General features: G+C 39.5%; 2 protein-coding genes across 6 annotated transcripts in view; one reads left to right on the top strand and one right to left on the bottom strand.

Annotated features, from left to right (window-relative positions):
- The first annotated feature begins 3,999 nt into the window (after positions 1-3,999).
- Positions 4,000-12,311, top strand: prg4a (proteoglycan 4a). The gene is made up of 14 exons (XM_040039519.1): positions 4,000-4,527; positions 4,950-5,066; positions 6,319-6,432; positions 6,955-7,023; positions 7,136-7,198; positions 7,371-7,496; positions 7,600-7,824; positions 7,965-8,054; positions 8,133-8,219; positions 9,095-9,234; positions 9,804-9,963; positions 10,277-10,357; positions 10,480-10,608; positions 11,294-12,311. Exons 1-14 carry the CDS (start codon positions 4,455-4,457, stop codon positions 11,482-11,484), a joined length of 1,665 nt encoding a protein of 554 aa, XP_039895453.1. The 5' UTR covers positions 4,000-4,454; the 3' UTR covers positions 11,485-12,311.
- Positions 12,171-26,607, bottom strand: part of tpra (translocated promoter region a, nuclear basket protein) — a 34,001-nt gene continuing 19,564 nt past the window's right edge. Inside the window, exons 25-55 of one of the 5 annotated variants that reach the window (XM_040039513.1) lie at positions 26,077-26,280; positions 25,703-25,887; positions 25,140-25,287; positions 24,292-24,429; positions 23,347-23,478; positions 23,058-23,188; positions 22,591-22,801; positions 22,356-22,505; positions 21,922-22,014; positions 21,665-21,769; positions 21,262-21,474; positions 20,888-20,926; positions 19,944-20,138; positions 19,651-19,762; positions 19,345-19,538; positions 18,602-18,672; positions 18,216-18,415; positions 17,865-18,071; positions 17,619-17,734; positions 17,211-17,282; positions 16,425-16,640; positions 16,143-16,341; positions 15,866-16,062; positions 15,408-15,479; positions 15,233-15,324; positions 13,865-13,977; positions 13,671-13,769; positions 13,427-13,568; positions 13,143-13,240; positions 12,523-12,624; positions 12,171-12,272 (exon numbers count right to left, since the gene is read on the bottom strand). In XM_040039513.1, coding sequence (XP_039895447.1) covers positions 12,217-12,272; positions 12,523-12,624; positions 13,143-13,240; positions 13,427-13,568; positions 13,671-13,769; positions 13,865-13,977; positions 15,233-15,324; positions 15,408-15,479; positions 15,866-16,062; positions 16,143-16,341; positions 16,425-16,640; positions 17,211-17,282; positions 17,619-17,734; positions 17,865-18,071; positions 18,216-18,415; positions 18,602-18,672; positions 19,345-19,538; positions 19,651-19,762; positions 19,944-20,138; positions 20,888-20,926; positions 21,262-21,474; positions 21,665-21,769; positions 21,922-22,014; positions 22,356-22,505; positions 22,591-22,801; positions 23,058-23,188; positions 23,347-23,478; positions 24,292-24,429; positions 25,140-25,287; positions 25,703-25,887; positions 26,077-26,280 — 4,302 coding nt within the window. In that variant the 3' untranslated portion in view covers positions 12,171-12,216. Of the gene's footprint in view, positions 12,273-12,522; positions 12,625-13,142; positions 13,241-13,426; positions 13,569-13,670; positions 13,770-13,864; positions 13,978-15,232; positions 15,325-15,407; positions 15,480-15,865; positions 16,063-16,142; positions 16,344-16,424; positions 16,641-17,210; positions 17,283-17,618; positions 17,735-17,864; positions 18,072-18,215; positions 18,416-18,601; positions 18,673-19,344; positions 19,539-19,650; positions 19,763-19,943; positions 20,139-20,887; positions 20,927-21,261; positions 21,475-21,664; positions 21,770-21,921; positions 22,015-22,355; positions 22,506-22,590; positions 22,802-23,057; positions 23,189-23,346; positions 23,479-24,291; positions 24,430-25,139; positions 25,288-25,702; positions 25,888-26,076; positions 26,281-26,607 lie in introns of all 5 variants that reach the window. The other 4 variants (XM_040039517.1, XM_040039516.1, XM_040039514.1 and 1 more) reach the window with 4 other exon arrangements.

The following is a 26,607-nucleotide window of genomic DNA, read 5'->3' as shown; positions in this document are numbered from 1 at the left end:
TCAAAGCTGAATTCAGGGCAAACTACGCTAAATTAGCATTTTTAGCTAACAGCTACAATAAGCATAAAAGTTACTGTACGGCTATCATTTGTTAACATGACCCTTGTTCTTATACATGTAATACATTTATTTCCAACCTGAGAGTTTATCCGCTGGTCATTCGACATGACGAATAACTTCTGAAGTCTTAAGTCAGCTCAAGATGCTGTAGATTCCCGTCAGTAACACTTTCGGTCCACTAGTAGAACATAGTTCTATTAATCTGCGGTTGATTACCGGAATCGTATGTAAGTCCCAAAAAACAGAATTTTGGAACTGAAACTGAATTGTAGAACTGAAACTGAATGGTGAGAAGGGAATCTGAAATTATTCGAGAGCTAAATTTTTAAAGGATAAAATGCAGTTTCAAAGCAAATGAATTCATTTTAAAAATATAAAATTAAATTTCAAATTAGGCTAATTCATATTCAGTTTTTAAAAGCATTTATTCAAGTTACAATTCAGATTCAATCCGAGCAATTCAAATTCAAATTTAACTTATTCAAATTCAGTTTCTGATGGTACAGATTTCTGCCCATAGTTTTACAGCCTTAAAACATCTATAATAATTGTAAAAAAAATGAAAATAAAGTTAGCTACTTCGCGGATTTCACCTATCGCGGGTTATTTTTGGAACGTAACTACTGCGATAAACGAAGGACCACTGTATTGTGTCTTGCTTCTACATTCCTTTTCTCTCCATATCTCTCTTCACTAATCTCACTATAGATCACAATGTCGTCTGCAAACATCGGGGACTACTCCTAGACCTTATCTGTCAATCTCACGGTTTGCAATCAAGAAGGGGCATGCAGCCTCCATCTCCCTCCATCATCACTGTTACAAAAGCTTTTTAGTCTAAAAACTTTTTAGACTAAAAAGCTTTTTAGTAAAAAGTAAACTTTTTCGCTTAAAATGACAACAGCACACCATTATGAATGATTCTATAGTCCAGTTCTATCTCAAACATCCTATTCATTATCCTAGTCCACATTTTCGTGATTATATTTTTGGGACTGATTATTACCGAGTTATGACATATCATAATTTTACGATATTCATAAAAATGATAACTGTCATAAAATGTATAACTTCCTAAATCATAAATTCTTTGACATGGGGCCATAAATCAGTGGTTTGACAGACAGGGCATATTATCCCTCCGTCAGGGAATTAAATAAGCTTGATTTCCCTAAGGGGGATTAATAAGGCATATGACAGCAACTGAGAACAAATCAGACAAGTTTATCAAAAGGAAAACTGGATAACAAAATAAAACAGGAAATGACTAATCAGTAATAAGAACAGCACATGGACAGACAGAGTCACAGAGACTTTAGGAAAGTGCAAAAGAAAGTGCTGAGAAATAAGGAATCACAAAAAATAGAAAAAAATAAATAGAAATTTTATAGACCAAAACACCAACTAAACCTCAAAACCATAACACCCACACCCCTTTGTGACTAGTCATTAAAGGCTCTCCTTTTCCGAGAATGATGTGTTACTGGGAAAAGCATTAAGTATTAAGAAGTCTTTTGATTTAGACAAACCAAAAGTCATTAACTTGTGTTTTAGAAAGTGCTTAACAGATCAATAACTGTGGAATGTAAAAACTCAAATTTATCTGAAAACATAAGATATTGTCATACAAGCTTTTCACATTATATTCCTAATAAAGCTGAAGTTAAAAGTTGGAATGAGCTAATCAAACTAAGTAAACAAAGGAACACATTCCTTTCCCACTACTAAATAAACTTAAGCATGTAATTGGCTCTCACTATAAAAATGAAATAACGAGTAGGAACAAGTGAAGACAGTGAGAGGATGATACCAGGAGGGTGAGGTAATGTGAGCAGACACTGGTCAGCAGCCCACGGTCCCACCAGAGTCATTACCACTGACAGTAAAACTGAACAAAGTGAATGTGATTGGACAGGCACGATGTTGTGTCCCATGGCAGCTACAGACAGCAACAGACACATTTCTCAAGTGAACTGTCTGACTTGTATATTGTATAAGTGACAATTACATGTGCTGGATGAATGAATCAGTTATTTCTACTGCCAGATGCTCTTTAAATACATGTTTCATGATGTCTGTCTGGACTCTTGTTCCTTTACACCTAACAAGTGTGTGTGTGTTGCTCTGAACTGCCCGCCAACATGCATCCCACAGTCTGTACATGGTCACAATGTGGGGTGCTAATAAAGTTTTACGAGCTGCTTTAATCTGGCCATCTCGCCAATCACAATACCCTGAAGTAACCACATCCATCCTTGAGGGCTTATTAGAGGGCTCCCCATCACACATAATTGACTGTTCAAAATGAACCATATGAAGAAGACAGAACACATACACACATATAGTCAGTGCAAAGGCCAGCAGGTGACTGTGAGCAGTGTGGGCGTGTTAATGGTGTGTTTGGTCTGGTGGAGTGACTCATTGACATTGTGTCCATCTCAGTATTGTCAAACGGAGCCTTTCTTCTACTTGAAAATAATCCCATATGTCGTTTGAATAAGCAGCTTCTTATGACCATAACGCTGTACATATAAAGAGATGGCTTCAAAAAAAGAACTGATACATCAATTGCCTACATGTAAGGGCTGTGTACAGAACTGACCTTCAATATATAATTGTATTTTATGCCTGATTAGTCCCATCCATAAGCAGGGACTTGGTCCCTGGTTAGACATGTTTTTTGGAGAGATATGGGCAAACGAAAACATCAGTGTGGCTTTTGTTGTGTTGGTTGTTAATTTATTGTCAATATTTTAGAGTAGATGTTTGCTAGTACAACAAGTATAGTTTTTGTCAGTCATAAATTCTGAATTAACAGAACTGCTAAGCACTGTGGAAATGACAAAAATCATATAATTATTTATTATAATTATTATTATTATTACCACAGTTAATTTTAAATCAAGCAATCAATTTGGAGTTTAACTAAGATATTGTGTTAACCTTTTAGTATTTACAGCCCTTTTTATACATAGTGCCATATTTTGTGAGGTTTGGACAATTGACTGATAAGCAGTTTCATAACCAGGTGAGGCTTGTTTTTCCTTATTACACTAAAGCGATAAGAGGTGTGGAGTTTATTCTAAGTGCTGAAGTTACACTTGGTCTCTGTTCGCTGCAACTCTGAATAAGAAGTTTAGAGAAATATATGTGCAAGTCAAGGCAATAAATCCACAGAAAGATCCAAAATTTAAGAACGGCCAAATCAACAGTTTGTCACAAAAAAAAATCCTTTTATGGAAAACAACTTCACAAAATTTAACCAAGTCAAGAATACTTTCAAGGAAGGAGGCATATCATTTTCAAAATCTACAATCAAGAGATAAACTGAAATACAGACGGAAACCACTGATTACACAAAGGCCAGATTAGACATTGCCAGAAAATATCTGATTTGCATTTTTTTTTAAAGAAAAAATATCTTTTCAGATGAAATAAAGATGAACTTGTACTTGGGAAGAGAAAAGCATGGAGCACATGATCTGAAGCATACCATATAATCTGTCAAAAATGATATAGCTGCTACCGCTATAAGCAGTGACATAATCAGTTAACACCAGTAGCCTGGTTCCTTTGGCATTCCCATGCCATAATTTTGCCTCCACCTCCACCAAAAAAATCTATTTGACTGTTATTGATTTTGTTTTACTGTAGAGCATAAATAAATAAAACTAATATGATGCAGTGCATATACATCAAACTTTAGTAAATGCCTCACCGGATGGACCCCTCTCAGTCATTTCTTCTTTTTGCCTCTGTTCATCTCCTCGTTAAAGTTACCCATATGTAGACACTTTTTATGACACGTATACCAAGTTGAACTATTTAAAATCCACCATAAAAGATTATAAAGCCACATGACATCAGTTTTGGATCAAGTACCTAAGTTGGTTGTTTGGAAAAATGTGGCCAAAAGGTCAACAGGTAGGAGTGGTATCGCACGGAAGCAAATGTCTGTACAAATACTTGTAGTAAACATAGCTTCTGATTTAGTGCTCCTTTTTACTTTCAAAATGCTTTACGGCACATTTGATCTCAAATACGTAAATATTATTTATGTTACTGGAGTAATTAATCTAATTACTTTTTACTTTAAGTCTTTACTTTTACTTACTAAAGTTACTCTGTGTAGGAGTTGATTTACTGACAGTGTAGGAAGTTTAAATGCATGTTGGCAGTTTTTAATTAGTCTGTGGGTGTACTGCCAGTGTGTGTTTGTGTGTGCTGCTAATTAAAAGTGTCCTGTTCGTGTGTGCTTTTGTCTCATATATAAGACCAAGAGACAGCAGATGACAGACAGAGTAGAAGAGGCGAGGTGACACACTGAGGAGGTAACTAACTACTGATTATCTCACTTAGATCTGATCTGATATTGCTCACGGATAAAGGTGAAGATGGTGATGATGATTATATCACTGGGGCTTCTCTTTGTTGGACTTGGTATGACATCAGCTGCTGCTGGCCCAGGTATACATCAACATTTACATTTAATCTGTTTTTCTACAATATCGTGCTGTGATGTCTAAAAGATGTCTAAAAATTTTATTTATTGTCTGAGAATGCACTTACTAAAACAGTTAACATCCTCAGATCTCTAGTTATGTACCTAGCATGCCATGTTTATCTGTCTACAGTTTTCTAGCTATGTACCTAAAATACCAAATCACTCCACTGGCAATTCCTTGGATGCATCCTTTTTGATCTTCTAATATCCAGTAATGCATTTGTCCTGTTTTGCGCTGTATCATTTTGCATTTTACAAAGAGAAATCTTAAATAATGTCTCTACTATGCATAATATAAAAATGCTAATAAGGAATACTGAACCCAATAACTATAAAATAGATAGAAATTAAATTATGACTCAAGTCACATTTCTTCTGTCTTCAGGCAGCTGTGTGGGTCGATGCGGTGAGGTTTTCAACAGAGGCTGGCAGTGTAAGTGTGACTTCAGCTGCCTGCAACATAATGAGTGCTGCCAGGACTTTGAGGCTACATGCACCATGGGTGAGACAGATACAATAACACCCTAAAAAACAAAGCTTAAAAACATACAAGTCTACACATTTTACACCTCTTCTTTTTGTAGACGAGTATTAAGATACAACACAGATGAATAAAAACAGAAAAACTACTCGATGTGGAAGCAATGAATCTATTATTGCTGTTCACAGAGAGTTGGGGAATGGCTGCAATCACAGTATTGTAAGATGGCGAAAGATGTACCCTTATTGTTGTTGTGTTAGATTAACTCACTTACTAAGTTATCTGTTTCTGTAAGCTGTTTTGATTTTCTTTTCTTTTTTCTTTTTTTGTGTTTGCTTTTCAGTGTTTAAAAGTTTTTTTTCTCCATTTTAAAATATGATCATGTTTCTTCCTGAAGCCCACAAACGCTTCAAGCTTGTTTTGGGCTCTATGGATCTTTTGTTTTTCCTGTTATGTTTCTTCTGTTTGCTGTATTAATTACTACAGAACACAACTATTTGTTTGGGTTTGTTTTATTTTGCGATATGTCCTCCTCTTTCTGTTTGTTTAGTAGCTATTTTCATGGAAACATAATGTTTCTAATTGTTTTGTTCTAGAGCTTTCTTCTGTTATACTTTACATTTTGGTTTGTTATTTGTGTTAAATTTTATAGAGGTTTCTTTCCAAAGAACTGTTCTTTTCACCTAGTTGCTTCAACTTGGATGATTTCTTTTGTCCCTCTATATATACTTATCAATATTTTTAAGCTAATTGTTTCTTTGATATGATGTTTAGTTGGACAACAAGTTCAACACTGGCACCAGCCAAATACAAAATATAGTTATCTGTTATACTGGCAGTTTATTTATTTATTTTTAAACCAAAAGAATAATATAATGAAAAGCTATGCTGCATTTTGCTGTAACGTAATGGGCACTAAGCATCTGTCCAGCTGCTATGTTTGACCTAAATGCACAAACAGTGATGGATTTTTTGTGTGCAGTGTTCTATTATATATAACTCCCTTATTATCGAAGTGAAACGTTCTTAAAAGAATGAGTGACAGAAAATAGGATATTTTATATGACTTCAAACGGTTGAAAAGTTTACTGGTTGGAAGACAAGTGCACGATTGTCTGAAAGTAAAACACGAGATGCTAATTTTTCAGTGGTGTGTCTTTTTCTTATCTTATTAAATCCCATGGCAGATAGAATATCACGGCTTTAAATTTCAAGCCAGTCGAAGCAAAGTGCTGTCCTGTGATGACATGCTCCTCTCTGTCTGTGTTTTCAGGACAGTCATGTCAGGGTCGCTGTGGTGAGGTCTTCCGACGTGGTAAGCTGTGCGAATGTGATCCACTGTGTGTCCTCTACAACACCTGTTGCCATGACTACAAATTGAACTGCAGTAAGTATCCACAGTCACGGCTGCAACTGCATAGAGAAAGCACAATGTCCAATTTCCCAACTCATCTGAACTTGTAGGCCTTTAAGGACAAATGTTTTTTCACATGCGATTTGAGCAGATGCTGCATCCTAGATGCATGAAAGAGCGTTTCCGCAGGTCCTTCCTCCCTGCAGCTGTCAGACTGTACAATCAAAACCGCTCCCAACAATCATAGATGTTCACATCTGCGCTGTAACTGCAATAATTTAATCAACCGATTCGCACTACAACCTGTGTTTGCCTCTTATCTGTAGTTAATTTTATTTAATTTAATAACGGTACAGTACTCTGTTTATAGTAACCATTGTCCTTAATGTAAATATGTAAGAAAGAAAAATTGTGTATGTTTCTGTTCTGTGTACTGTTTGTTTGCAATGTGTCTTTCTGGCTGCTGTTAAAACCAAATTTCCCCTTGTGGGACAAAGAAAGGATTATTCTATTCTATTCTAATTTCTAGTTTTTCATTTTTCTCTGTGTTGACAGACGCCACAGTGCCACTCTCACCAGAGTCATATCGTGGCAGGCTCCAGTCTCTAAGGGCCACAGCTTCAGGTATGCCTGTAGTCAGTTACTACAGACATCAATACAAGAATGTTCCTAATGCTTTCATTACAGTTCCTGGTATCTTATTTTAAGCCTTTCTGCTCTGTTTTATCGACCTCAGGAAAGCGGAAATCCCAGAGGAACAGGAAATCCTCCAATAGTGAGAGTGAGGAATATTTCACAGGTGAATACAGTTCAAATATTACTGAATATTTGCCAGTACTGAATCTGGTAACAGCCCTTACTCTGTCCAAAACTGACAAAGCACTAGCAATGCTAAATCCATCCATCATTAGCTTCCTTTAAAAGAGTAACAAAAATGAATAATAATGCTACATTACCGTTGTTGTATGTAGGAAGAGGCCGCTGCCCAGAGCACCTTGGGGCTCAGTGTCAGGGTTCTTCAGGCCTCCTCAACTCACTGACTGTTGGCTTATCTGACTCCACCCCTTCTGCTGTATCAGCCAATCAGCTACAACATGGTTTGGACTACTTTCTTTCTTTCGTAACTTAGTTTTCTTAAATGAGCAAAATGCAGGTTTGATTAATGGTCATTAAAGGTAATGTCTCTCATTCCTCCTGTAGGTGTGAGTAGCATGCCTGTTGGCCTGCTGCCTGTGATAGTCCCTTCCTCTCACAGCAGAGCTCCATACTCACCAGCACCAGGCTCATCTCTGCCCATCAATAATGCTCCGTCTCTGGGCATTGGTGCTCCAGTGAGCCCCCTGGCTCATGGAGCTGTTGGCAGTAAACTGGATGCCCAGCTTGTGTTATCCCCTGGGGGAGCTGCTTCATCTATGCTTAGTCAAGGTTTATTTAACAGAAATTATTTCATAATTGTAGATGAACCAAGATTTTTGCACCTTGTTTTAGGTTCATTAAAACAAGTTGTTCAAAAACAATTCCCAACATACTACAGTACACAGCAATGCTGTTCTTTGTGCTCATAGGCCTTGGTGTTCCAGCAGGTTCCAGACCCAGCACTCTTCAAGATGTATTACAGGGCTTGGGGCATGGAGGATCTGAAGGACCAGGAACAGGTAAGCAGCTGAAGGTGCCCTGTGGGTATGTTTAATAAGCTTCTTCTAAATTACATAAAAATGTATGTGTGCGTGCAGGGGTCTTTGCTGATATCGACCTATGCAGCCATTCTCCCATCAATGGACTGACAGCGCTCATTAACGGGACCATTCTGGTATTTAAAGGTGAGTGCTGTGACTGTCGAATTATGGCTAGGCGTGAGGGGGTTAGGGTTAATATGTTCTGTAGCTGTGCTGGACAAACTATATCCTCTGCCAATATATGCTGTGAAGTTTAGTGACTGCAGGTTGTTGCAAGCATGCAACAGTTTTTTAATTTGGATTAATGTTAGCATATTAGCTATAGACTGTCCATGTATATATCATACATTATGATGTTATCAATTCATTTATAGGTTCTGCATTTTGAAGCATCAACATTAGCATTTTTAGCCATGTTGCTCTTTGGAGCAAGAAATGACTGTTCTTAGAAGAGAAGGCAGAGTGTTTGCAAGTTGGTTAGCAGGCTAAATCAAATAACTGTGTGTGTGTGTGTGTGTGTGTGTGTGTGTGTGTGTGTGTGTGTGTGTGTGTATACAGTTATACATCTGTGTTTGTGTGAGTTAATTAGTGCCAAGTAACAGACTGATAACATATCTATACTATTTTCTGAGAAATTCAATTTAACTTTCTCCAAAAGGCACAAACACAGCAAACAGCAGCCTAGTAGACAGGTAGTGACTACAGCTGACTATGTTGACACAGCTATCAATCAAAGCAGCCACACCTCCAACTTTAACTCTTAGCAAAATCCAGATTCTTAAACAAACAAATAAAAAGATGTACTAGGTTGTACACCTGCTTTGTAATGCTTTAACGTTTGGTGTTTTAATACAAAGTGATTGAGCAGAGTGATTTACTTTGGGAGTTGGCCTCAAGTGGCCAGAATTTTATTTATTTTGAGAATTGCAGGTTGGCACCTGGACAGTGATATTATGTAATGTGATTTACAGGTTATGTGATGTGCCTGATATGTGTATGTATGTTTGTGTGTGTTGCAGGCGAGTTATTCTGGTCCGTTGATCCCATCAGCCGCTCTGTGGGTCAGCCACAAAGTATCACAGACACTTTGGGCATCTCATCTCCCATCGACACCATCTTCACACGTGCCAACTGCCAAGGAAACACCTACATTATCAAGGTATAGATATCACTAGAATCCGTCACAGTATCACAACTAAAGCTGCCCCTGTATGTCACCTTTTCTTTCTTTTCTTTTTGTGTCTGCTAAATGTCTAAAGTGCATGTTGTGATACCACAACATAGTCATCAAACAATAAAGCATTGATTATTGTGTGCACAACATGAAATGAGGAGGCCGAGTGCAAGTGGGTTGCAAAGCAGCTTGTATAGGCACACTAACTTTGAGCAGACTAAAACTGCTTAATCAAAGCACTCCATACGAGATTAGATGTGTAGAATATCAGCTGAGCCAGACCACCTTTGTGGATAATCTATAAGCATTATCCTGGACGTTTTCATTAAGGTTTTGAGGTTTAAAAGTCAGAATCTGACGTTTTAAACTAAATACAACAGTTGCTTACCACATTGAAAGGGGATATAGTTTTCAGTACTGGATTACTGTACCATGACCTTTTACAGCAACTAGCTATATGAATACAACAAGGGGGAATCATAGTGGAAGAGCAGTCCTAAAAGCACCCTCTGTGCTGATGGATGTTGGATGTATTAATCGCTCTTTGTCTCCAGGGGGACCAGTACTGGCGTTTAGATGGGAACATGGTGATGGAGCCGGGTTACCCGAAACCTCTGGTCTCAGAATTCCCTGGTTTGACAGGACACATCAGTGCTGCACTGGCAGTGCCGGCCACCAGGAGCAAACCAGAAACTGTGTACTTCTTTAAGAATGGTGAGGAACAAAGACAGACCCAAAATAACTCCACTGTCATGGTGCCAATGCTAGTGCCCAATTTAACAGTTTCCACACCCCCCACATACCACAAAATTGATGGTCCCCAGAGATGAAGCCAGTGACATCATTGGTTATGGCAGGGGCTACAGTAACAGTGTCATTATTTTATTTTATTTTTTGACAGATTCAACCTTGCACTTAGATTAAATATAAACACAATTAAACAGTATATAAAAGCCTATATAAAACTGAACAAAACATACAGGTAGAATGAATCAATAGTAATGATATCTCTGTATTTGTCCACTAGGAGAAATTTTGCAGAGCTTCACATTCCCACCAGACAGCATTCCTTCCTGCAGCAAGAAACCAAGAAATTCCATGAATACTGGTTTGTAGCTCAACAAATTATTTAAATTCTGTTCCTTTTAGCTTTAAAGAGCTGGTAACCATATTGGACTAAGTGGTCCTGTGCTTTTTAATACCATGCTATTTTTTATTTCTGACATTCAGGAGTTCTTCTGGGTGGAGAGATCAACATCAAAGTGTCTCTGAAGGGATTTCCCACCCCCATCACCTCGGCTCTGTCCATGACCAGCCCTCAGGGGAGCGGCAGATACCATCACTACGTCTTCTCTGGACGTAAGAACAATCAGAGCATTTTATTTATACACATTAAGTTTTAATAGCGGTAGAGATTACACATCGTCTCATCTTTGTTGGTTCAGTCCATAGCCTGTATATAAAAGGTGTACCTGGCCACCACGAAATCATCCAGTGAATAAGATGTAGTGCTAACAACATGCCAAAAGTTTGGGGGACCATTATTTCTCCTTGTGTGAATCTTTTCTAAAACACGGTTTGTCCTTCCCCTCCTTAAAAGCAGGACATTACAACTGTGTCCACTGTGAATGACCACTATTGATCAGAGGTGGCCTACTACACCAGCTATCAACTACCTGCAGTCTTAAGATCCCTACCCAGACATTTTAAGCCTTACTTACACTCCACCACATGGAACCTTAATGATGGCAGGATAAGGTCTCAAAAAGAACCTTGGCATCTTAATGGACTTTCAATGAATTCATTTATAGTTTTGTAGCCAGTTTTATGTTTAGGCAAAAAGACCCGGTCGTTGTTAAAACAAAAATGTAACTAGAGCAACAGACTTGGAGGAACATCACCATGACACTGTGATAAGCAGTATAAGTTCATATGTTAATTTTGTATTCATTGTCTCCTCTACTGCCCTAATGTAGGCAGATATAGCCATAAATACTGCATCAGCAAAGTAACTAAACTCACACCTGTTCTGTCATCTCTGCAGCTCTCTTCTTCAGCATCCAGATTTCAGGTGACCTGCCAGTGCTGACCAAGCCTGATCCATCTGCATCCTTTGCACCTTTGCCCATCCTCAGCCAAACTACTGTGGCAACCAGTTCTGCAAACATGGCTGGCCAGAACACGGTCCTTCCCCAGCCAGCCAACTCTATCAGAGTTTGGCTGCGCTGTCCTTAGGAAAGTCCTGCAGGAGACCTGTTGTGTTTTCTTTGTTAACGCGCAAAAAAAAGGCTCATAATAAATAAGTCTGCTGCTGATTTTCCCCATACATTAATATGACATTTATAATATCTGGAAGGGTCAAATAAATACCATCACAAAAGTCTACACATGTTAACCATACGAGTGTATATCCAGCACAACACCACATATTCTATGGTGGGTTTAAGTTATTCTACCCATCATGAACTGCAACATAACCTTTAAGGATTATCTAAAGCCAGCCCACAGTTTGAGGAAAAAGAAGTGTAATTCACAGCTATTTTCATTAAAAGTGGATTCCAGTGATTGTCTCCACTGATACAAAACAAAAGCAAAACACGTGGAGCAATTTTATTATTTGGTCAATTCAAAAGAAATATTTTTGGCATTGTTTAGATAATTGATCTTCGTGTCCTCCACTACATCCTTCCAAAATATTCTTCATTTCATAAATAAAAAGCATCCCATGACACTGCTGCTCCTCATATTTCCACTTTATTATTAAAACACATGTATAAACAACCAAAGATCAGAGGACAAAAAAAGAAATAAACTAACAAAATAACACAATCAGAAGTCACACACCTGTCAGATCTCTCCAGTAATAGTCAGATTTTACGTGGACCTAAAATGTATTGACATTAAATTTGTTGCCTTGTTTATGTTTTACTGAATAAGATGATTAAGTCTTCACTGGTGATATCTTCATTAGGAGATTCCTCCTCTTCCCAGAGCTCCTCCCCTCCCTTCTCGAGAGAACGTTCCTGAAATATTAGCGAAAGACGACAAAAAAAAAAAAAAAATGTGTGAGGCGATCAGTGAGATACCATATTGTCACTCTTCTTGTTCCCTGAGTGTAATGCTGCTCTCTGCTTAATGCACTTCAATAAACTGCTTTATCATTTAAAACTACAGGACTTGAGTCAGTTCTGTGAGTGTACACTATATTCTCACAGGCAGAGGTTAACAACCATCCCAGAAGGATAGTCCTTTAATAAAGCTTTGACACCTTACCTCTGCGGCTGATTAGTCTCACTCCTCGAGGTCCTGTGCTTGACAGGCTGCTCACCAGAGGCTGACTGGCCACTGTGTGACGCTGCGTCATATTGCTTGTGTCTGTAATCAAAGAAGGGAAAAAAAAAAAAAACATCACACAAGAGTTTGTGCACATATGAAAGCTTTAGCTGACGAGTTCAGTTTAGCAAAAATGTTGCTTGCTTTGCTTTTCAACGTCTTTCATTAGCAAAATAATGGAATTCCCTTTCAGACTAATGAGCTAATATATTAAACATTTAATTAAATTGACAGGAGAAAAAAAAAGGACTGCTAATAGTGTTGTTGGGGTTTAAAGGTTCTATAAGTCTGCACCATGGATTATATATGGACTAAGCATGGAAACAGAGAGACTGCACTGGGCTGAAAAATGAAGGCAGCGCAAACTCAAAACTGCAGTTCCTCTGATTCGCTTTCGAAGCCAGCCACTTCAGGCTGGTCCTCATAGATTCCCAATGTTCAAATGTCCAATTTTACAGAATTAAAAGTACATTAATTGAGGACAGTTTTCACCTTTATAACAACTTTGCACAGGATATGGTTGCTTTGACATCTATCGGTCAGTAAACAGAATACGTTACCAGGGTCTTGGCTGGTAGATGGCAGTGACGCATCATCACTTTGCTGTCCTGCTGATTCCATGTCTGTCTGACTCTCCAGGGTAGACTCAATTCCAGGGCTGGAAACACATGCACAATCAGAGAAAACTTCCAGCGGTGTCAGGTTTAAAATAAAAGTCAACATTTCTCTCACAAATCTATTTTAACACCACGTGAGAAGCTTCTTTTTTAGATTTTTATGAGTCCAAAAAAATCATTTGACAGTAAATCCTACATAAATTAAAACTGAAAACTTAAAAGCTCACCCCTCCACTTCCTGCTCCATGAACACCTCATCTCCATCATCTGTAGCAGCAGCCATTCCAGTAGAGGCAGTTACCATGGGAACTGACTGGGACGCCATGTTGTCACTGCTGTCTGAGGGCAGGGATTCAGTGAAGACTGTCACTGATGAAACAGAGACACAGGGAATACTGAGCTTTTGAGCCCAAGAGCTGGACAGCGCCGACTGAGGAAATCTTGTCTTCGGGGTTTGTGTGTTTTTCTCACCTGGTGCAGCCACTTGTAAAGGTGTGGTGGGGACACTCCTTCCTCCTCCATCTTCATCATGAGCAGCCAGAAACAGAGGAGATTCATACATACCGAGACCTACATACAGATTTAGTTTGACACAAAAAAAATGAATGTTTTAACTCGAGTATCAGACTGCATGCACAAGTTACAATTAAGCGTTTGTGCAGTACCTCCTTGAGAAGCCAGCTGTCCCAGGTCAGAGTGTGAGGCTGAAGTCTGTGGCAGCAGATCTTCAGGGGGTCCAAACCTGAATCTGGTGGACAGACCTGCTACCTGAGGTGAGCTGAGGAGATCAAAAACATCTGCTTAAACACGTGTTAAAATGCATCTTTTCAGCAGCCCACATTTGTAGTCTCCTTTGCCTTCTCTGCATGTTTCACTCAAGAACACATGTTTCATCTGCAGCTTCCTTCTAGAATTAGTTGCTGCAATTAGAGAAAGAAAAAAAATCCCCTACAAAAGTGCTAAAATTGGCCACTTGAATGCTTTTCTAAAAGGAAATCACTTCTCACTGCCATTTTAAACTAGTTTGTACCAGGTTGCAGTTTTCCCCTCTAAAAGGTTAAATTGCTTTTAACTTATTTACCTAGTTGCTGGAAATACGGACACTGTAACTGACAGGTTTCTCTACACAGGGAGCAGCAGACCACTGTCTGTTCTGTCTCCATGAAAATCTCACCTCAAAAATCCCTGAGTTAATAAATCTATAATGTGTCAGATCATATGATACCACTATGTCTAGAAACAGTCCAGTTAAGACACAAAATAACAGGGTGAAGGAAAGTTAAAGTGAAGCAGTGGAGTAAAGTATGGGAATCTTTAGTGCGTGATGGACTATCATAGTGACTCATACCTTAAAAACAGTAGATTGTGTGAAGTTGGTCTTTTGCCCTAAACTAGATTATTCTTTATTTTGCTTTCAGAAAACATAGGGATCCTAATATTGTGTCCATTCAATTAAAATATGAGGCCTAATCAACAGGTTCTGGGAACCAGCCTTGAATCAATTTATATTTGTCCCATCTCCTCTCAAAGATCAACTTATTGACCAAACTCTAGACCACTTCTGACTCTATAAAGTAGTCCCTTTATGACTTGCACTTTGAGCTTCTCTGTCACAGTAGAGTATCATCCAGAGCTCAACTGAAATATTTTGAAATAGTTTCCTTACTTTAACATCTTGAGGCATCGGAGGCCGAACAACCTGAGCTTATTGTGTTCCAGCCCACAGTGCATTGAAAGCAATGCAAGTTTCTTCCATACAAACACAAAAGTCACCTTTCAACCATTATATTCACTAGATTTGCCTCTCTGAAACTTAATCCTCTTTAAAAAGATAAAAAAATAAATAAAGTTACAGGATAATATACAGAATCTTATACAGCGATCTACAAACATCAGCCATGATGGAAGACATTATGAGCCAGGTGTGTGTGTGTGTGTGTGTGTGTGTGTGTGTGTGTGTGTGTGTGTGTGTGTGTGTGTGTGTGTGTGTGTGTGTGTGTGTGTGTCTGTCTGTCTCTCTCTCTCTCTCTTACTGTATAGCCTCTGCAAAACCATCAGTACGATGTGGAACAACCAGAGTGGGAGTACTGGGAACCATTCTGTCATCATCATCAAAGAAAGGCTGCTGACAACACACAGGCACATTTAGGCTAGCTGATCCACAGAAACTGAATAATATGGTCAAAGTTCACAACACACATCTCTTACCATACTGCCTATTCCAGGAGTCAGCTGAGGTCCACGTCCTGACGATGGTCTGCGCAGCTGAGAGGCCTGTCTCTGATTCACACACAGACACCATTACTGTCAGAGTGCTGCTTTCTTCTCCTCTTATATTTCCATGTAATGATTTTACCATTCACTATTGATCGGTATTATTAATCAGTCTTTGCTGATTGGCATTGTGATTTCAGGTGGCTTTATATAACACCAAATAACTGGACAGTATATGTATTAATTTGACTTACTTAAAACTCCCAGATGAATCTAAACAAAATGCTTTTGGCATCTTTCTACTAAACTCTTAATTAAACTGCATCACTCATTTAGCCGATGTGGATAACAAACCTGCCTCCTGTTCATGATAAGTAAGCTCACTCCAAATCCAAAACATATATTTTGAATGGAACAACAATAAAAAAAAGAAATGTCTGTTAGGTTATCACCTGTGTTTGTGGGGGACCCAGCTCAGGAGCAGGAGGCTGGATGTAGAGGCGAGGTGGGAGTGGGTGTGGGGGCCTTCGTGTGTGTGACATCCGGGGTGTGAGGGAGGATGAGGAAGGTGAGGGGGCAGAAGTTGGAGGAAGGTGTAAAGGGTCTCTAGGGTGGTCGGACTCTGATGGGGCATCACCGCTGCCTTCACCTGGAAGAGATGAGTGTGTCAGGTTGCGATTTTGAGAGAAGCATGCATGATATGAGACGTAAGCTGGCCTTGGTGCTCACCACTGGCTGTTGGCTCACTGGGGTGCTGTGAGCCTGAGGGTGCTCCACACACACTCTCCTCAGTGTTAGTGCCTTCTGTCAGTTCCTCCCGCCTCTGCTCTTCGGCCTCTCCGCTCTCCTCGTTACTTTCCTCTCCCGCTCTCATTCCGCTGTCAGCAGCATCATTGTCATCTTCATCATCATCCTCTTCCTCTTTATACTAACAGACAAAGTTAGAAATTAACACCTGCCATTAGATTAAAACTCAAAACATTTGCATAAGGTAGTGACAAGCAGCAGCACCTCATCATCTTCTTCTTCCTCCTCTTCCTCCTCCTCCTTCTCCTCTCCATCTTTACTCTCGCGGCTCTCGCTGTCGGTGTCGATCACAATCACATCTCGGATGATGGCAGAGCCCTGGGAGGACATCAGGTCAGTGGGAACGGACTGGGACACGCCCTCTTCCTCACTTTCCTTGTCGTCCCCCGATAAGACTGGGAAGCTCTGTTCTGGGAGCTCCTACATCCCAAACATAAAAATCAGGTCTTATCACACACCTTTGCAGGCCTGTTTGTGTTCATATGCAAACAATCTGACAAGACATTTCAGTTGTGTGAGCCTTTTTATTTTTTAATGTGCGCTTTATATTCCAACATCATAGCATCATGCAAGTGTTTAAGGTAAATATTCTCTGCATACCCGATTTTGAACAAGATGTGCAGAATAGATGCAAATCACACCCACTGCATGTTACAACTTACACAAGACAGCTTTTAGTCACCCATTTCAGAAATACGGTTTATAATTGTGAATTGTTCACCATGCTGTACATCTGAAATCTTAAATGTAACTTGGCAGTGGAAAGATGAACCAAAGGCCTGAATACTGTGCATCTGAAGAAACTATCCAGAAGCAGCCTTTTCATAGGCTAGAGCTGGAAAATCAGGTAAAGTAGCTGCTTTCAAAAGCATCTCTGCATTTAGAAATCAGCAGAGATAACTAGCTATCAGCTAACGACTAACTTTAAGTTCTAAGGTCATATGACAACCAACATTTACTTGAACCAGAAGAGTTGACTTGACAACAGACCTGATTATCATCTGGTGAATCTTGCCGTTCTTCATCTCTGAGCTCTCCTTCCATCTCCTCATCACCTTCCACCTGAAACACACCAAGGGCCATAGTTTGACTTACATTTATTAAACACACACAGACAACAAAACAACTGATAATGTCGTGCCAAGCTTTTGAGGTTTTACAGATGTATTCTTGACACAACAGATTAAAATGACTCCTACTGCAGATATCGAATAGGAAGCTCTGGACTTTTCTTCGTGACATCAGTTAAAATTCCCAGACTTTCATCAGTTTGTAAAACTCAAGTGGCCTGGAAGAGGTCTGTCTTTAATCAGCATTCACACAACATAAGATACCCTAGAACTAACAGTTTAAGAATGACAGCACTTCTATTTCTAGTTTCTGGGTTTTTGTGTTTACCTGCATTGCTGCTGTTGCTTTGAGGCGTAGCTTTTTGGTGGTTGGAGGTGTGTGTGAGCTCTCGGGTCTGCTTTCTTCTTCCTCCTCATCATCATCTCTGCTTCGCTTTGAAGATGCTTTAGTGGCATCACAAAAACACACCAGGACCTCAGTTAAGAATCTGACCATCAACATTTTCAGTACTATATTTTGTTTCTTTACTGTTGAGGTGTTTTGTGAGTAAAGTTTCAGGCTTCTCTTTCTGACCTGTTACACTCAGAGAGGAGGGAGATGAGGATGTAGATGGCCGCTCTGCCTCCACGCTGGGCCCTGCATCCTGACTGGCTGCCTGCTGCTGAGTGGGCTGAACAAACGCTGTGGCCTGAGTGCTGCTTGGCTGAGATATGGAGGTGGGTGCATTCACCATACTGGAGCTGGTAGAGTGCACAGAGGCTGACGTATTCATCAGCACTGCTAGGAGAAACACATTTCACTTTGACATATACTGACACATACTGCTTCAAAATCTCAAAGCGCATCTCCAACAGAGATCTACTTTTATTTCAGTTGTCTTCTTCTAGAAGAAAGTTGTTGAATGGATGGCCTTCTTGTTCTTACCCTCTTGGCTTTCAGTCTGTGTGGTCGGCATTACTGTGGCCATAGGTGTTGGGACAGGGACAGTTGCCAGGGTAACCAAAGGACGGATGCTGGCTCGAGGCGTGGCCTTGCTGCCAGGAGAGGGACTTGGCTTGTTGCTAGGAGATGGAGTACTTGGGGTGGGTCGGATGTTGGCAGTTGGAGGCTCAGACAGAGTGGAACTGATGGAGAAAAGCGATTTGTTGTGTCTGTTCTACATTTAGAAAAGCTCTCTTTCAGGCTTTGAGAGTTCATACTGGCGTCTTTGTAATGTGGTTTTTAAGTTCATCAAACTACAGCCTCATTACGTCCACTGACTTGACATTGTATGAAACGTTTACAATCATTCAGAGCAATTTATAGTTTACCTTCCTCTGTCTTGTGCAGGACTCTTCAACGATATCTGTCTCTGGTCTGCAGACCTCGTCTGATCACCCATCTAAGGACAAACAGGTGTGTTCTTGATCATTACCACAATCACATGATGGAAATAAATTTAGCAAAGCCAAAGCAAACTAATTACAGGAAAAAATGCATTTTTTTTACTGTTGCAATTTAGACAAAAAGTTATTCAATTCCTCGGAAAAAAAAAAAAAAACACTTTCTCAAAGTTGTAAAATATTGTTTCCAGAGTATTTTTAAAAAGATATTTTGAGAAATTTGCAAATACTTAAAGCATACAATTTGTAATTTTAAAAATATAACCATTTGTAAAATATCTGTATTGTTAAAACCTCAATTTTAAGACAAACAAGGTTTCACATTTGAATTTTGGAACATTTTGAAAAATAAAATATTTAAATATTCATAGAAATACTATTGTAATAACACAAAATGATGGGTTATGTTATCCATAATAAAGGCTCTATTTCTGGTGTTGGTCTAGCACAGTCAGTCACACTTTGCTTCTGTAATATTTTCATCTTAGCTTGTAAAGAAGGTTTTCTTATACCACTTTGGTTTTCTTCTTAATTTTGCGACATACAAACATACATGCACATTGAAATAACAAATTGAGTTTTAGCATACCTTTAGACAATTATAACAAGAAAAGGGTGAGTTTTTTCAAAACGTGCTCTATGTAATGTGTGCCTTCAAGTCCATCCTGTACCTTAGCTCCACTCTGGTCCTGTGTTTCTTCTCTGGTGTCAGAGTGCGTTTGTGTCTCTCTCCGTTCCCTAAGCTCTCTGTCCAGCCGAAGAAGTCGTCCTTCATACTGAGATTTGAGGGCATTCATTCTCACCTCCAGCTCCTCTTTACTCTGCTTCAGTTCTTCTACCTCCTGACTGAGCTGCTCTTTAGCACCTGAAGGTAAAGGAAGCAAGTCACAAATTTTAGTCACGCTAAGCATATTTGCTTGTTTGTTTGGTGATATTTGTCAGCAGATTTTCATATTATAGTGTTTTTCTGAGCTCACTGTTTAGCTGGTTGATTTTGGTCTTGGCTCCCAGGAAGGCCTTCTTAGTTTTTTCCTCTTTGTCGGCCATCTGCTGTTTGAGCTGCTCCTCTCTGATTTTGCTCTCGGATAGCTAGCGAAAACATTCATAAAAAAAATAAATAAATAAAAAAAACTGCTTTCACAACATCTCATTTAAATTTAGTGCGTAAAATTCAACATAAGAGACTGTGCTTGCATTAAACGATTATGGAGGGAAATCGAACGACAGTTTGACTAGAATGTAGTTTGGAGTATGTAGGATTCTCAGATACCTCCTGTCTGAGTTTTGCAAGCTCCTCTTGTTGTGCCTGGTTTGCCTCAGCAGCTGTGGTAGCATCACTTGAGTGGACAGACTGGGAACTCTGGTTTTGGCTGGCCTGTGCGGTTCGGCTTGATTCATTAGCTTGTTTGGCTTCAGTTAGCTGCTCCTTCAGATGTTTTATGTCTGCTTCACGCTCAACAACCGTCTGAAGGGGAGGTAAACATGCCAAAAAGATTAAAATACCATTTTATGCAAGACATTTGAATTGCCTAAATCTTTTTCTCCAAATTTCACTGAGAAAAAAAGTATTATGTTAAATAACATTTTAAAGGAAAGAAGAGGACATTAATTAACAACTCATAGTTCCTAATATAGTCTTCTTCCTCAAATTGACTACTTGCTTGGTTAGTGTTTAGACGATTACAGTAAAAAACGCAAAAAACAAACAAACTGTTCGAGTATTCAGTGTCATCACTTTGCCACTTGGGGAAAAAAGACTGCTCATGGCAAAGGTTTCCCTTCAGGTCTGTCTGGTAGAAAGGCCTTTTTAAAATAACATTGTGAAGTCTACTTTAACACAAACTAGAACCTTTTCTCACAAATAACCAAGTAGTTGTTGTAACCAAACTCTGACTGACAGTTGTTAAGTGTAAACCAAATAATCCTGTATTTACTATTGGTTTCAACTACAGTCAAAGTCAAAGTCTGGTTTTTATGTTTGTTGCTCTACCCTTTTTGGCCACACCAACACAACCTTCACTCACTACTCACTACAATTTGTCAGATTCAGTCTTCCTGCAACTTTATCTGTTTAGCACAAACGGAAAACCACGTTGAATGATCGTTGTTTTTGATTGAAGACGATCACATAACAGAGGTAAAAATACAAGGGGATATGACTGGCATTACTAATCCACTGAAAATTGATTGAATGATGTTGATCTCTTTCCTAACCTTCTGCAAGCTCTCCAACTGGCCTTGAAGCTCAGTCACCTGTTAGGAGGTAAGCACAGATACAGAAACTACTTGTTAGTTTACTGCAAATATGACAAAAATACTACATACTGTTAAAAGAAGAAGGCTCATCACCAAGCTGTCAGACTGCAGAAGTAAACTGTTGTGATGTAAACTGAGCCTTTTATCATACTAGGACAATATTTACACAAATATTACATGAAGATGTGAAATGTGCAAAGAATTTGTTTTGTCAAAAATAGTTTTGGTGCATATCAGCACCAGAAAAAAAAAAGATAACTCTTTGACATCACAGAGTTGGGGGGGTCATCACATCATCACATGACCTCACATTGTTAATAATTGTTGCTCACCTTACTCTCTGCTTGGCTCAGAGCAGTCTTGAGGCTAGAGATTTCCTGGTCGTGGCTCTGTTGGCTGGTTTGGTGGGTCTGCTGAAGCTCTTTCTGACTGGTGAGGTTCTGCTGAAGGGTTTCTTTAGCCTGCTGAAGCTCCCTTTGGAGCTGCTGAATCTGGTTCTGACGGGCTTGAGCTTGAGACTGAGCTGTTTTTAACTGGTTCTGCACCTTTAAGAAAAAAGGAAGCAGGTAATGTGGTTACTGTAGGCCTATTCTCAGATACTGGCTGGGATTCTTTTAGATCTGGTGATGGAGCTCATGTGCATTAACAGTCTTTAGACCAATAGTCCAAATAAATAAAAGGTCAACCACAAATCTAGCAAATGGATAAAATCCCTGTTCCTGCAAGAATTCTCACCTGCTGGGTGTGACTCTTAGCTTGTTGAAGCTCTTTCTGATTTTGGGTTAGTTGGTTCTGATTCTGCTGCAGTTGAGTCTGGGTCTGGGACAGCTGGGACTGGAGCTGTAGAATCAAAGACATGACAAAGCCAATGGCATGATGAATCTACACGCTATCTGCTATCTGAGCTAGCAGCTATCTGAATATGGTGTTCATTTTTCCCATCTGTGAACAAAGACTTGCAGGCAGTTTCACCTAACTTTGTCAAACCGTACCTGTGTCAGCTGGTTTTGGACCTCCTGGACCTTTTCCTTGAGCTGCTGGTTTTCCTTCTGGGCTCCTTCCAGCTCCTGCAGGGACTTCTGGGCCTGGTGAAAAACTGACAATTAAACTAAAAGAAACAGAACCACTATTGCATCTCTGTGTATCTCAATACACATAAATATCACACATAATTATGTGTGATAAATAAAACTAGGAGATATTTTTTGCTCTGAATTGACTTCAATCATTAAGTATCAAAGTTATTTGGGTGGACTGCTGATTAACTGGATAGGAATTGATCTAGATGCATAGAGCAGAACTTTTTTGTTCCAAATATCTTAAATACTCCCTCCATGAGCCTTTTTTATTTTTTGGTAAATATGATAAAAAATTAAGTTGGGAAAAAAAATAAAGACTTGCGCTGGTCATGTTTAACTTTGCTCACCTCCTCCTGTTTTTTCTGCACTTCTCCTTTCAGGGCACTCAGCTCCTCCTGGGTCTTGCTGAGCTGCTCCTGAGCTTTTTTCAACTCCTGCTGTACCTCCTGGTTTGGAGCCACCTCGCTTCCTGCTTTAGTAGCTGTTTCACTGACCAGCTGGAAAAGACAAACATAAATCCCCATTGCAGTTGTTCTCCACGCTCAATGGGTCCAAACCGTTTCCACAAACCTATCGCCGCACCTTGTCATGCTGGGCTTTGAGCTCCTCGTACTGGGTTTTATAGCGTCGCCCAATCTTCTTCACCTGGGTTATGGTCTTGTTCTTCTCCACAATGTCATTGTTTTTTGTTTCCAGGTCTTTCTTCAGAGAGTCTCTTTCGGACGTCAGGCGGGCAACAGACTCTCTGAGGCCATGTAGCTGCGACTGAGCTGAATTTCCACTCGCACTGGATCTGATTCACACATAATCATCTGTGTAAGGTTATTTTTTTGGATGCATTGATCAATTTTCTACTGAGTTGCTGGAAATTAGGTTCCGATCACTTAGGCAGCAAAGCTGCAAAAGTCTGGTACAAACCACACAAAAGAAACTAGAGTTGGGAAAGTACCTAGTAGGTATATGCATTCAGTTACGTTCAGTTCACCTTTGTGGCGTTAGTGTATATAACAGGTGTAACCCTGTGTGTGCGCCTGTGTGTGTTGCTCTACCTGGCCAGCTCAGCCTTCAGCTTGGCTGTCTCCTCAGCCAGCTGTGTGATGCGCTTCTGTTGAGCCTCTCTCTCCGTGGTGAGTTTCTGTCTCTCCTCAACATCACCGTCTTTCTGTTGGCTGATCAGTTGCTGTAAAAATAAAAATCACAAATCTTCTAAATCTTTTGCTTGCTGACTGAATGTATAAACTACTACACTATGGAGCCACTATAGTGTTGCAGAAATGAGAGAGAGAGAAAAAAAAGCATTTACACATGTACTCAACCTCCTCCATAGAGTGGCATTACCTGATTTTTTGCTTTTAATCGTTTAAGGTCTTCCTCCAACAGCCTCTTGTCAGCCTGCAGGGAGCCATTCTTCTCTGACAGCACAGACAGAGAGTGATGCAGAGGGCTGATGTCTGACTGGAGTTTTGTGATCTGGTGAGACACAATGTTGGGCGTTTTAAAGCTTGCTGCATGTTTGACACCAGACTCTCTGTATTTGTATCACTTCAGCTGATGTGCACCTTTTAATTTCTGTAACTTGGCACTTTGCAAAGCTCGGTTGAAGACACAAGTATACGATCGTGTTGGTTTTTTACCGCCATTTTAATGACATTCCAGTACAGAAGCTTAGAGATATATACAATTACAGTGAGATATTGCTACAGTTTGAAAACTTGTAACTTTGTGGGGGGAAAAAAAAAAGTCATTTCTTCTGGTTTTGACTTCTTCCCTTCCTATACAAGTGCTTATGTTGTGATATTGCTTGAGCGGTGGCATCTATTGTTTAGGAGAACATAGCAGCGGCTTCTTGCCTCTTATTGACGGATATAAATAGAACTGCCTGATAATATTGCAGCAGCACAAAAAGTAACCAACGTGGTATATACTGTACACAAGAGTAGTTGCAGTAGGCTTCCAGGTATGCTGTAGTGACGATCTGTATTGTAACTGACTCCACAACATTTTGTTATAGAAATTTGCTGTAACTGCTTAAGGTGAAGTATGTCAGGTAAAGGGGGGTACATTATTTGAACTTGTTTCCAGTAGCAGAGCCATTTCTCTTCAGCTGTTTATTATTGCAGATTGTAACGTTCAATTTTTTTTTTTTTTGAAAATATTATGCATTGAAGATAAGTTATTTTGTCAGTTATAGCTCTTGGAGAGAAAGGTTACAGTTAGAAAAAAAGAAGACGGAACTGGCCAAGACAAACATGAAGACAAACATGCAGTGCAGTGCAAACTCACTTTAGCCTGAGCTTGCTGCAGTTCTTGCTCCAGTTTATCTCGGTCCATTTTCAGCATCTTGTTGGTTTCCCGAAGAGCACTGATAGTCTCCAGCTTCTTTAGCTGCTCTTCCTGCTGCACTAGAGTTTTTGCTGTAGCCTGACATAGAGGAAGAAAAATATACAGAGAAGTAACAAACAGTATTCTCTATTATGTCTTTTGCACATTTAAAAGTCACACTAGCATCCTACTTGCTGCTTATTTAAAAAAAAAAAAAAAAAAAAAAAAACACTCTTTCTTGCTAAATCCGGTACGGACGCTCTGTACTTACAATACAAGTTTCTGAACTGACTATCAACCTCACAGTGCTCAAGAAGTTGCATAGTAACAAATTTGTGGAAGTAAAGTTTTACAAAGTATAATGAAGCTCTTCATTCTGTAGTAGATTCTCAAATATTAATCAAGGCCTCTTTTTCCTCCAAAAATAACTTGTTGTTTTGTTTTTTGAGCAAACTGATATTATTTACATTTACTCGGCTAAAGTTACAACATTATGGTGTTTCGAGTGAGGCAAGAGGTGACTCTTACGGCAACAAAAACCAGGACCTCCCACTATATTGGTGTCACAGCTTCACTAATCTAACTAATCTACAGTCACCACACTATATACACCAGCTTTTAATTGACTACGTTATTTGATCCCAAAGGGTTGATTCTGTTCATCTGGACGTAGCGTTTTCAATGGGAGAAACATCTCATCACTCATCCAAGTGACTTCTTGGGATTTACTTACCTGGATGATTGAGCATGGATCAAGATATGTTATTTGATCAAAGGTAAAACAGATCAAACACTCCCCCAACTCATACCTGCATCTTCTCCCTCTCAGCATTTAGGGTTTCTTGTAGTTCCTTTAATTCTCTCTCTTGGTGTTCCACTCGCTGTTTGTAACGAAGAGCCTCTCCGTCAGACGCCTCACATTGCGCTATAGCGATATCCTTTTCCCGCCGCACAAACCTGCACCGCAAACGCACATTTTACACTCAGTTCTACTTTGAACAAGTAAAAGATTTATAATGAAAGAATTATTAGAATTTCATTTCATCAAAATCAAAATCAAATCAAATCACTTTTATTGTCACATCACATGTGCAGGCACACTGGCACAGCACATGCGAGTGAAATTCTTGTGTGCGAGCCCCACAAGCAACAGAGATGTGCAAACACAACAACACAAATGAGCAAAATACAAGAATGGCCGACCTGAAACTAATAAATATATGTACAATATATAAATCATAAGGTGCTTCAGAGGTAACGATGTTTACATACTCTATTATAAAATAAACTGCAGTGTCAGCTATTTCAATACTTTCAATACACAATAACACAAATAACACAAACACTGATCAACCAGCTCGTGTTACAGTACCTGAGTATTTCTAGTATTTGCTCAGTGGTCTTTCCTTCCTCACTGAATGACAAGTCAAGCTGCTGCGGTTGCTGTTGTTGTTGCAGCTGGCGGCTCTTAGCAGCTATTTCATCCATTTGTTCATGCAGGAGGGAATTCTGCTTTCCCAACTCCTCACAGTGACGGCTCTGATTTGACAGATCCTCCTGAATGACAGTCATAGTAAGGACTGTTACGATCATTCACAAACAGTCTTCTAATTACATTTTAATTTTCTTAAACTAAGATTCATAATGTGGTTTGTTCAACTTTATATATCTCAAACAGTTATTCAGACCTGTGTGAAAAGAGGGATGTTAGCTTGCCCGATTAAGATTATTGGGTTGTTGTTCTACCTTCAGCTTTTTCTCTGCTGTACTCCAGGCTGCAGTTTTCTCCTGCAGGAGGGAGGTGGTCTTCTTCAATTCCTCCTCTAACTCCATCTTTTGTGCTGCTCCTTGTTGGAATTTTTTCTTCAGTTCCTGTAGAGCCTCCACATCAGCAGCATGAAGCATTAGCTCCCGCTCATACTTAGCCTGTGCCTCTCCAGCTAGCTTAGTCTGACAGGAGAAGAGAAGGGGAGGGACCTTCAGTTGCATGTCAAGTGTGGTTTTCTTACTGTAGGCAAAAATTAAAAAGAAAATACTGGCAACCACCAGCGTTACCCCTCAGCCTCCTAGTAGACACACTTATGATATCATTTTCAAAATCCTACATCACCTTGTTGTCAAGTTATCAAGTCCACAAGAGTTTTGGAAAACTTACTCTGTCCTTGAATCTCAGTGACCTTGACCTCAAACTCCTTCAAGAATTTTAGTAGATGCACCTATGTTATCAATTTGAAAATCTAGATAACTTCTTTTTTGAGTTATGAAATTCACAAGAAT

This window comes from Simochromis diagramma, unplaced genomic scaffold (genome assembly GCF_900408965.1).
Source record: "Simochromis diagramma unplaced genomic scaffold, fSimDia1.1 OVJJ01000337.1, whole genome shotgun sequence".
Taxonomy (NCBI): domain Eukaryota; kingdom Metazoa; phylum Chordata; class Actinopteri; order Cichliformes; family Cichlidae; genus Simochromis; species Simochromis diagramma.
Note: the sequence above shows the minus strand (reverse complement) of the source record. Positions and strands in the feature narration are given on the sequence as shown.

Excerpts from the sequence above, each read along its gene's own strand:
- prg4a (XM_040039519.1), top strand. The coding sequence starts at position 4,455 with ATGGTGATGATGATTATATCACTGGGGCTTCTCTTTGTTGGACTTGGT. Across the intron at positions 5,067-6,318 it reads TGAGGCTACATGCACCATGG|GACAGTCATGTCAGGGTCGC; the intron begins GTGAGACAGATA and ends CTGTGTTTTCAG. Across the intron at positions 10,358-10,479 it reads AAGAAATTCCATGAATACTG|GAGTTCTTCTGGGTGGAGAG; the intron begins GTTTGTAGCTCA and ends TCTGACATTCAG.